Source organism: Corticium candelabrum, chromosome 14 (assembly GCF_963422355.1).
Source record: "Corticium candelabrum chromosome 14, ooCorCand1.1, whole genome shotgun sequence".
Classification (NCBI taxonomy): domain Eukaryota; kingdom Metazoa; phylum Porifera; class Homoscleromorpha; order Homosclerophorida; family Plakinidae; genus Corticium; species Corticium candelabrum.
This window is the reverse complement of record NC_085098.1, coordinates 4,513,563-4,524,764: the sequence shown is the minus strand read 5'-3', so window position 1 is coordinate 4,524,764 and position 11,202 is coordinate 4,513,563. Positions and strand designations below refer to the sequence as shown.

The 11,202-nt window shown below is 42.4% G+C and overlaps 1 protein-coding gene across 1 annotated transcript in view; it reads left to right on the top strand.

Annotated features, from left to right (window-relative positions):
• The window catches only part of LOC134190320 (uncharacterized), a 13,088-nt gene extending 7,916 nt beyond the window's left edge, over positions 1-5,172 (top strand). The window contains exons 21-24 of the mRNA XM_062658773.1: positions 354-518; positions 793-947; positions 1,014-1,193; positions 4,803-5,172. Of these exons, the coding sequence (XP_062514757.1) occupies positions 354-518; positions 793-947; positions 1,014-1,193; positions 4,803-5,021 (719 nt within the window). The 3' untranslated portion in view covers positions 5,022-5,172. The remainder of the gene's footprint in view (positions 1-353; positions 519-792; positions 948-1,013; positions 1,194-4,802) is intronic.
• The last annotated feature ends 6,030 nt before the right edge of the window (positions 5,173-11,202 follow it).

Genomic DNA, 11,202 nt, shown 5'->3' with positions numbered 1-11,202 from the left:
TATGTCTTGCTTTCAATGTTTGCCTCATGTAGGCGCTTGTGTAGATGCATTATATATATATATATATATATATATATATATATATATATATATATATATATATATATATAGGGGTCTGCGCAAAGCTATATGAACACTTTATGGTGCTAGATACTTTTTGTGCTAGTAGTATGCATAAGAAATTATTGTTTCTAGTGCTTATGGGAGCAATCTTTTTATAAACACGCTTACTGCTTGCCGCATGCTGTGATTAACTTAGACAATCGTTTAATTTAGATTCATCCTGAGTCATGTGTGGTTGTACATATTATTCTTGTAGTTGTGAGACTGTTTTCTGTGTTTGTCTTCTACAGGAGGGGGTGACGTTCCCGAGGCCGTTGCAGACGCGCTTAAAGAAGTCGTCGATCTCAACTGGGATGAAACTCAGAGGCCTCACGCCGTTCGAATGGCCGTGTTGATAGGAGACGCTCCTCCGCATGGAATGCTGTGTGTGAAAACTGGAGATAATTTCCCGAAAGGTTAGTTCATAATAACTACAAAACTTGCTACGTACGAACGTTGCTGTAACATATACACGAACTTCATTATCATAAAAACTTAGACATCATGAAATATAGAACGTCAGAAAATTCTAGTTTTAAACTTTTTAATGCAATGTATATACTACCGCTTTTATTAAACACGCATATTAAACATTTATGAAATTACTTAAACATGAAATTGTTGGAAATGTTTTGTAAGTAAGCTATAGAAAAAGTTGTAGAATTAATTAATTTAATTCTTATTGATTAGGTTGCCCAGCTGGTCACGATTGGCTCATATTAGCAGAACAATGTCGCTCTAGAAAAATCAACGTCTACACAGTTTTGTGCCGAGATGATTACTTTGCTATACGAGCCTTTAGTGCAATAGCAGAATCCTCCGGAGGACATTGCGCTAAAATTCAAGTAAGTCCCCATAAAGAAGACAACATGCAGAAACAGCAAGTACTTTTCGTGTATTTGTTGTTACAGTCTGAAAGCGACAACTCTGAAATCATAAATTTGATTAAACTGCACGTTCATGTCCAGCTGGACCATCAGCTCACGACCAGCACAGTATCAGACGTTATTATCAAAAATCAATTGGCGGAACGCACGTTTGAACAGCGTCTTGGACGCGTCAAAGAGGAACTGTCTACTTTAGGCTTTAAAGTAAGCGACAGAACTTGAGGTGTATACTCATGAGCATCTGTGTTTAATTGTAGCCGGATATCATTGTTGTGTGTGTGTGTGTGTGTGTGTGTGTGTGTGTGTGTGTGTGTGTGTGTGTGTGTGTGTGTGTGTGTGTGTGTGTGTGTGTGTGTGTGTTATGTGTAGTAATATATCCGGCGTCAAAATGATACCACCTGCTCCTACCCCATATTTTTGCATCCTCTTCGGGTCTTCGCACCCCTTCGGGGCTGCTCAGCCCCTCGAGTCTGCGAAAATATGGAGAGTGTCAGGCGGTATTATAGAAGCAGAAAAATCGCTTGGCAACCAGTCTATTTGGCAACTTTTCCGCTATCACTTCTCCAATACAAAAACCTATTTTTTCTTTATTCCAACACGCTGTTCCACTATGATATCCCAGAAATTGGGCAAAACTATTGCAAAACCATGCTGCGCTAAGAGAAAACCATGCTGCGCTAGGGTGGTCCACCTTTTTTCCAAACTGACTATGTGGGGTTTTTGCCACACTCTCTGCAAACGTCTTGTCCCAACCATCACCCAGACGGATTGCTCGAAGCTACCTGACCACGTCGAGACCACGTCGAGGCCACGTCGACGAAGCCGGGAATGGCACCGACTACCTAATTGGGTATTTGCGAAAGAGGGAGAGAAACCGTTCGCAACTATGTCCGAACACGTCAAGGTTGGCAAAGAAAAAATATGAAATATGTAGACCTATGTATACTAAAGAACAGAACGATTTCGCAAATATGTCCGACCACGTCGAGGTTGCCAAGGAAAAAATATGTAGAGCTATGTATAACGGAGAACAAAACGATTTTACAGTTATGTCCGATACACCAGAGGTCGAATGTTTACCTAGTGGAGAACAGGCTACTATACCCAACGCTATACCAGAAGTTGTCAAACGTGGCCCTGGTGGAGAGATAGCTACAGAGGTCTGTGGCACCAACACCCAGTAGACAATACCAGACTCGTTCGCCGATATGGGTCTTCATGCACAGAAGGGACTCGCCGAATATCTAGTCGTAAAGAATGCGTTCGAGAACAATCTCCTCTCCGACATATCCAAGGTCGATTATCTCGACGAAAACCGAGGGCCAACCCATCTTCACCCTCTCGTCAAGTTGCCTGTGTTCGTGGACGATATGTACACGTTCGGGTATCTACGTCTAGAGGATACGGTCTCGAGGTAAGCCAAAGCCTTGTGTAAGACGGGAAAGGACAGCTCCGCACAAAACATCGTGTGTAGGATACGTACAGCCCTTCGAGATCCTATAGGGTCCGCACGACACATCGGAGTGACCATTTTACACACGCTGGTACTCGACGAGGAGGCGGGCTCCTCCATACGAAATACCATCTCCAAGTTCGAGAGGAATACGACCGCGGCTGCTCGTAGTGCGTGGAAAAAATATACAAGAGCGAACCCTACGATGTGTTTGTGGCGAAGATCGATGTCTCCGATGTATCGATGGGCGAACTTCAAGAGGCCTTGTCCCAGATACAACGGAGTCTGCACATCTTTGGCTATAGACATTATAGTATCGACTACATTCAGGATTTCTCCGGAGTTCTCGATTGCAAGGTCTTGGTGGAACACCTACGTAAAGTCCACGAATTTCGAGTGGCAAAGGAAGAAGGCTACAACGGATGGGACTTCGACAACCCGACCATCTCGGCCAACACCAATTCGGTAGGGAAACACGTATGCACGTGGATACATAGCTCGATCGATGGATACACGATTCGAACAAAGGTTTACAACAAGATCGTTGACAATTCGAAGCGCGAGAAGTGCAGACAAAATTCGGTGTTAAGCTGTGCGAGTACGTGGACTGTTCCGGTTCCTATCTACGCAAGACGTTCCTCCATCCAGACGTCCAAGAACGACGATGTACACGTATCGAGGTCTCGTTGTACGCCTGTCGAGGCAGCAAGTTGTTCAAGGCGACGGCCCAAGATGTCGTAGCAGAGGCTCTCGCACTCGTTTCGCCACCAGACCACCCGGGACTATTCGTGGTGCAGCCTAGCCTCCGGAACAGCAGTAGAGAAACCTGGTCGGACACTTGGATCAATGTCTGGTCCTATCCAATCGACCGAGGGGCGAGATCCTCGTCGCATGGTACGCACACACGAAGACCAAAGGAGCAGCAGGCATTCGCGTCGTACCCACCAAGAAAACCGTGAACGACGACAAAGCTTAGGGACGTGCGGTACTGTGGGCCGCGGGTGATTTCGGGTTTCGCCGCTGCCCCATCTTTCGAGTGGACATCCTAGACATCTCCAAGACCGACGATGGTACAGACAGCATAGAGCTAGTACCTCTTCGATGCTACAGCAAAGCCCCCGATACGAAGACTATCCTGGCCCCATCCATGAAGCCGACACAGCGCCATCCAGATGCAGTCGACCCCAATGTGCTGCTACCGGAGACAAAGTACACGTCTTGTGTATGGCGAGAGAGAAATGCGAGTAGCATCAGAAAAGAGATATCCATATTCGAAGTACATCTCATCCCGACAGACAGACAGATCTTGATTCTTTGGAAATATGGACGACGTCACCGTCTCCAGAAAATCGAGGACGCGTTGGTATCCGCGAAATGGAGGCAAAAGACTTAGGAGCTACACGAACAGTACATACACGCCCGAGTCGAAAAGGGAAAGAACCATAGTCTTGAATTGGAAATCCTACAGGCCTACGTACAAACCCAAGCAGAATACAGAAAGAAGTTTGAGCAAATATTGTCGACGTTGTCTATGGCTCTACACGATCCTCATACCAAACTATCAAACCTAGTTCTATTGAGGTACGACATCGTGGGCTACGTTTGTTCACAAACAAAGTCGATACGTACGTAGTATGGGCCACCAGGGCTATCCACCAACTCTTGGAAACATACGAGAAGCATATCGAAAACAGCGCTTGGCAGTATTGGCTCTGCGACCAAGAGCTGTCCATCGAGGTACGACCGATATGTACGTTCTACAAAGGCTCCCGAGAGCTCGCGTGGAACCCTATCGTCGTGGTGCAGACTTCAGATCCCACACAAATTGAAGAAATACAGAGAATGGTCGATGCGGTACAGCGTGCAAACCAATTAGAAAAGGAAACGAACCATACCATGAAACGGCTATCCACACCCAAACACACCACAAAGCAATCGACCTATTGGAGGGGAGTATGCGTGTTCCAAATACTCTACGTCGGTGTTCTGTGGAACACAAAAGCCATCTTGTTCCTGTACCCGATAGACGAGTTGGGCAAGGTCGTAGGCGACGAGATTCCGGTAGTGGGTGGATTCCTCGACAAAGCGGTCGAAGGTGTTGGAGGTATAGAGGCATTAGGTGCTGCGATCGATCCTATTCGATGCCATCTCGTAGACTGTACTACGGAGATATACTGTGTGTGTGTGTGTGTGTGTGTGTGTGTGTGTGTGTGTGTGTGTGTGTATGTGTGTGTGTGTGTGTGTGTGTGTGTGTATGTGTGTGTGTGTGTATGTGTGTGCGTGTGTGCGTGCGTGCGTGCGTGCGTGTGTGTACATATGCATATACTGCATATATTTGCAACTTGTTTTGGCATGTAAAGGTTCGACGATTGCAAACAGGACGAGGTAAGGCTACCATTCAAATCAGGTCAGTCTGTGAGAACGACATCTACGAGGCGGTAGAAGACTTCAAATCTTGTGAGCGCTTTGCTAATACCAAACGAGATTTAACTCTGATGGATCACATGGGGAAAAAGCTTTATGCTTTGCGGAAACTTCAAGGAAATCTTCCTTCTGTTGCTGAAACTGACCAAGTCTGACTGATAGAATGACACGCATGCAGTTGTTCTATTGGTGTTTGCTGTTTAGTTGTTAGTTGTTTTTGTTAGCTGAGCTGTGCGGAACTGTCAATTTTGACGTTGAGTTGCTGGATCTTTGATTCTATAATATGCATGAGAACCTCTCAGATAAAGATGTTGTACTTATATCTTATCGTGTTACTGTACCCTGCTAAGTTAAAGCCAACGTCACGTGGTTAGGTTTCTGTCTCGGTTCCTGCTCTATGCCTAACCATCATTATTACTTTTCACAGCCTAAAAGTGGTGACAAAGCACACGGTACCCTCCGCTAGACGCCTTGAGTCCCTAAAGCTAGCTGTGTCTTTTTCGCCATCCAAAACGATTCAAAACTACCGCTTTAAATTACTTTTACGGTTACACGCAAAAATCATGCAAACGGGGAATCCCCAGCTCGACGAAATCACATGTTCTCAAAGCGACAGAGGCGGCAAAGTTCCCGGATAATGTAATGGCGTTCCAACTTGTACAGAATGGACAGATAGTGCTTGGTTTCTAGTACATTACTTTAGGCCAATCGATTGGACACCTACTATGAAGCGTTCTACTTCTACGAGACGATGGTTAGCGGCACTATGAGGGACCCCTAAAGGGTTCTAATGAAAAAAGTCTCGTATTTGTCTCTGCAACGCAAGGTACACCGTATTTCTGCTTGCAGTAGGCAGTTTGATGATATATATGCTCTAATAAACTGGAGTGTAGCTGGCCGAGAAGACTATTGCAAACAGCGTTTACTGGCAAAATCATGGGGTGACAATAAACATTTGCACAGCGGTGTAGGTGATAAAATGGCTAATATATTTTTATAGTTTGAACGAAAGTAGTTTATAGCATCTTAACTCAATTGCTATTTACGCTGCCCTTCATTAAAGCCTAGAAAATTTACACTGTCACAAGTTCTCACAACACAACTCAACATGCACAACATGAAGTCGACTTTACAGGCTCCGCCACTGAGAGAATCTCACAGACCGCAAACTGAAAGACTTAGACCACAAACTAGAAAAAAAATAAAAAATAAACGAGAAGACCGTAGAACCTGAAACAAAAAAACAGGGAGCTGTAATAAAACATTTGATATTTCCTGGGTCTGTGACCCTTCTGGCCATTTCAATTTTCTATTTTCAAATTTTAATTTTTAATTTTCAAATTTCTATTTTATATTTTATTTTTTATTTTTTCAATTTTTTGTCAAAGGTTTTCAATTTTTTTGCTAAAAAAATTAATTTGGCGAGCAAATTTTTACTTTCCATTTTTCGTATTTCATGTTTCGTTTTGATTTTCATTATTCATTTTTCATTTTTTATTTTATTTTCATGTTTCTAGTTTTGATTATATTTGGTTGAGTTGAATGTCAAAAGAATTGAACGCGGAAAGAACGGAAATGAAAATGAAAAATGAAAATCAAAAATCAAAAACGAAAAATGAAATATAAACAATGAAAAATAAAAATTTGCTCGCCAAATTAATTTTTGTAGCAAAATAATTGAAAACCTTTGACAAAAAATTGAAAAATGAAAAATAAAAAATGAAAATTGAAATTTGAAAATTAAAATTTGAAATTTGAAAATTGAAATGGCCGGAAGGATCACGGACCTTCCTGCTTTCCGTATTATCTACATAAAAAATGACATCTACCAGTCATGTTGTTTTAGAGTTTATGGCACTCCTCTTGGCATCCGGAAAACAATATGACTTGCGTAGGATGTCATTTTTCTAAAGAATACTGTTCGGGGATGTAAGTACATTCACCTGCGGTCTTCTTGTTTGATGTTCCGGTTTTCTCGTTTCAGGTTCTAGTCTCTTCTCGTTTAAATACTGTTCGGGATGCAAAATGTTTCGAAGAAATACCAAATTCACTGGTGAATATAGCTACAGGGATGCAAATTGGGTTCCGGCTTCCGTTGTTCCCGGAACCGAAACTGAAAGCCGGAACCTAATTCGAGAAAACATTAGAAAACGGAAACCGGAGTGGGGCACGGCAGTTTGGACTTACCTCCTCGATAAGTGAAATAAATGTCGATTATCTAGACGATTATCCATGCCCTTGATTATTCTGACTACAGTATTACCGATTACTGTGCAGTGCACGCACTACATATGTGTGTGTGTGTGTGTGTGTGTGTGTGTGTGTGTGTGTGTGTGTGTGTGTGTGTGTGTGTGTGTGTGTGTGTGTGTGTGTGTGTTTATATATATATATATATATATATATATATATATATATATATATATATATATACGTAAATTACGTAATGATTGTCTTGCTCTGCAAATACTCCATAGCAGCTTATAAACATATTCGAGAAATGACTATAGCTTACATGGCGTAAACACTGGTCTGAAGTAAATCAATACTACACATGCATGTTGAGATAACGCCGTGCCCTTCCGGTCCACAAACAAGGAGAGTCCTTTTAGCTGTGGACCTCACCAAATTTGTTACGAAAGTAAATGAATTTGTGTGTATGCATGTCTGTGTATGAGTTTATGTATGTATACCATTATCTAGAGCGGAAGTCCAACAAAAATGAACTTACCTTGTATGAGTAGATCTTACCAAGACAAATCGATCGGTATAAGTTACTCCTTTACCTTCGCTTTCGTAAACGAGAACGAGCGATGTTGCTGTGATGTGCAACGCTCACGTGCCTGCTCTGGTCGACTAAGCTCCGCCCACTGCGAACGAATAAATGCATTGACGGATGACTGCTACGGACATATCGAGAATGCCGAATGTGGATGCGAAGATATTATGAACTTGCCGTCAGTGGTTCCTCTCTAAAGTAAAATGGTGTCGGTAGAGCTGTTTTCCCGCCAGACTATGAAGCAGAGTTCCTCAATACCACGCCTTACTTAGAGAACGCGCTTTTGCTTGAGTATTTGTATATCCTTGTTTTTTAATATCCGAAGAGAAACGTTCAGCGCGCCGTCTGGCGTGTGCAACAGAGGATGATCCTATTGTTACATCCGGGATTATAACCTTCTACCAATCAGCGGCAAAAGAAAGTGAGGAGACCGGATGTGAAAATAGGAACATGCTCTGTAGCACACGCCAGACGGCGCGCTGAACGTTTCTCTTCGGATATTAAAAGAACAAGGATAAACAAATAGTCAAGCACAAGCGCGTTCTCTAGGTAAGCCGTGGTATTGAGGAATTCTGCTTCAAAGTCTGGCGGGGAAACAGCTCTACCGACACCATTTTACTTTAGAGAGGAACCACTGACGGCAAGAAGGCAGATCTTCATAATATCTTCGCATTTACATTCGGCATTCTCGATATATCCGTAACAGTCATCCGTAAAGTTAAAACGCATTTATTCATTCGCAGTGGGCGGAGCTTAATTGACTAGGAAGTGCGGAGCGGGCGCGTGGGCGTTCACGTCACAGTAACATCGCTCGTTCTCGTATACAAAAACGAAGATAACGGAGTAACTTATACCGATCGATTTGTCTTGGTAAGATCTACTCATACAAGTTAAGTTCATTTTTGTTGAACTTCCCATCTACGCATTGCACAAATCAATGCAACGTGGTCAGACGACCAACTTCCACTGACTCTCCGCGAGTCTGGACGACCTGAAGGAACTGGAAAGAGAAATACGAAATAAGCTGGGCAGAGACGCGGCTCATGGTACGTAACAGCTCGTCTGACACAGAGTTCCCAACTGTGTTTGAAGTGCACATGTTAATTTCTGCTGCTTCTAACACAACCCAAGCCGGTACTTCATCACGCAGTTTGACGGCCGACGGCAATGACGGCCCAGAGTTAATCGAGTGACATGCCTGCATGGTCGTAAGTAAGAGCATACAGTTCGCTATAGATCTATCTAGTGCACGCGTACATGGTCATCGTTGACTCTAGTAAATTAGTGTTTTGACATTGCACGGTACTGCAGTAAAGTTCTTTAATTAAGCTAGCTGATTTGTATAAGCTAGGATGTGTTGAGTTGAGTTGAGTTCAAATAAAGTTCACAGCTACAAGTTAACGTTGCAGAAACGCTCTACCACACCCACGATTGCACACGGTACGGTATCAGAGTGCGCAGTTACGTAGACGAGTAGGTATTGTAGTCTCTGCCAAGTACGGTCTGCTCTAAATTAAGACTAGGCTCGAGCTTTCCTATCACTTTCTCTATATGTACGCGTTGTCGTGAAAAAGTGTCATCGTTGTCAGAGATGTAAATGTACACTGTATTATTATGTGTACAGTGCACACGCGACCTGATTCAATGCCACGGTGTCGCACCCGGTGCGTGACCATTTCGTCCATTCCATTTTCAATTCCAAGAAAACAATTGAATATTGAATTAGAAATTGAAAATAGCATAGAAGTTGCTTGCAATTTCAATATTCAATTCTATTAAAAAATTAAAAATTGACTGAACGACAAACTATAATTATTTAAGGATTAAAATGAATATTGAAAACATACTTAATTTTTAACAAATTTTTATTTTCAATGCAATGGAATATTGAAATTGCAAACAGGTTAGTTGAATTTTCAATGTTAGATTCAATATTCAATTTAATATAAAAATTAAATGTTAAATTTTGAATTTGCGTGGCCAATTCGTCCATTCCATTCTTAATTTTTGAGACAAATTGAAAATTAAGTGTCAAATTAAAATTGACTGGCGTTGCTTGCTCTTACAATATTCCATTACATTGAAAATAGAAATTGATTGAACACCAATGATCATTCCAAAATTCATTTACTTTGCAAATAGATTCAATCTTTCCATCCGCCCAATTTTCGTAAATATGAATATTAAAATATAGCCTCTGATGCAATTTTCTTTCTCCGTACTAAATGTAAATAGAAAGTTACCCTTAGTTGCTAGCGCGAGCCATATCTCATAAACGGCATAATGACACCCCGCGGTCGGTCGTCCTTGACTTCAATATTCAATTCTACTGAAAGACGAAAGTTGTGTCTAGCTTAGCCACGCCCAGCCACGCCTCTGGCACGCATGCAATGTAATGCAATTAAGAGATGGACGAGAAAGGTAAGCACTTGCACCTGGCTCTCGTCAACCGTCACGCCCAAGCATGAGACATTCCTTGCTTCGACAAGGGAAGCCCGTTGCATGGAGGCCCGTTGCATGGAGGCCCGTTGCATGGAGGCACGCTTACGGTCTATAGTCAATTCAACGACATCAACGTCTAGCCTGCACTCAGTGACTGGGAAGTTGACGCCTAGTCGATTGAAAATATAGAGACTCCAAGCAACGATCCAAGCAACTAACCCCGCCTCAACATACCGCCGGGGAAAGCATCTTCCTCTTCAACTCGCTTGCGAACAAATCTTCGTCAACTTCGTCCATGAATATCGATCGAGAGTGGAGAGAGTGCACGACCTGCCATTATCGTGAGATTCTAGTTGCTGGGGCTTCCCCGGCATGTGGTTAAGAGGCGTGGTCTATAATGATCGACGCTATGTTGACTCTAGATAGTTGGTTGGAGTCTTTCCAAATCGACTAGGCGTCAACTTCCCAATGCAGGCTAGACGTTGATCTCGTTGACTATAGATGCCGTAAACGTGCCTCCATGCGACATGCTTCCCTTGTCGCGGCAAGGAATGTCTCATGACGGTTGACGAGAGCCAGGCGCAAGTGCCTACCGATTTGTTGTGAGAGGTCTGTCGCGTGGCTTTCTCGTCCATCTCTTAATTGCATTACATTGCATGCGTGCCAGAGGCGTGGCTGGGCGTGGCTAAGCTAGACACAATTTTCGTCTTTCAATAGAATTGAATATTGAAGTCACGGACGAGCGACAGCGTGGTGTCATTATGCCGTTTATGAGATATGGCTTGCGCCAGCAACTACGAGTAACTTTCTATTTACATTTAATACGGAGAAAGAAAATTGCATCAGATGCTATATTTTAATATTTTACGAAAATTGGACAGATGGAAAGATTGAATCTATTTGCAAAGTAAATGAATATTGGAATGACAATTGGTGTTCAATCAATTTCTATTTTTAATGTAATGGAATATTGTAAGAGCAAGCAACGCTCATCAATTTTTAATTTGACATTCAATATTCAATTTGTTTTAAAAATTAAAAATGGAATGGACGAATTGGCCACGCAAATTCAAAATTTAATATTAAATTTTTAAATTAAATTAAATATTAAATTTAAC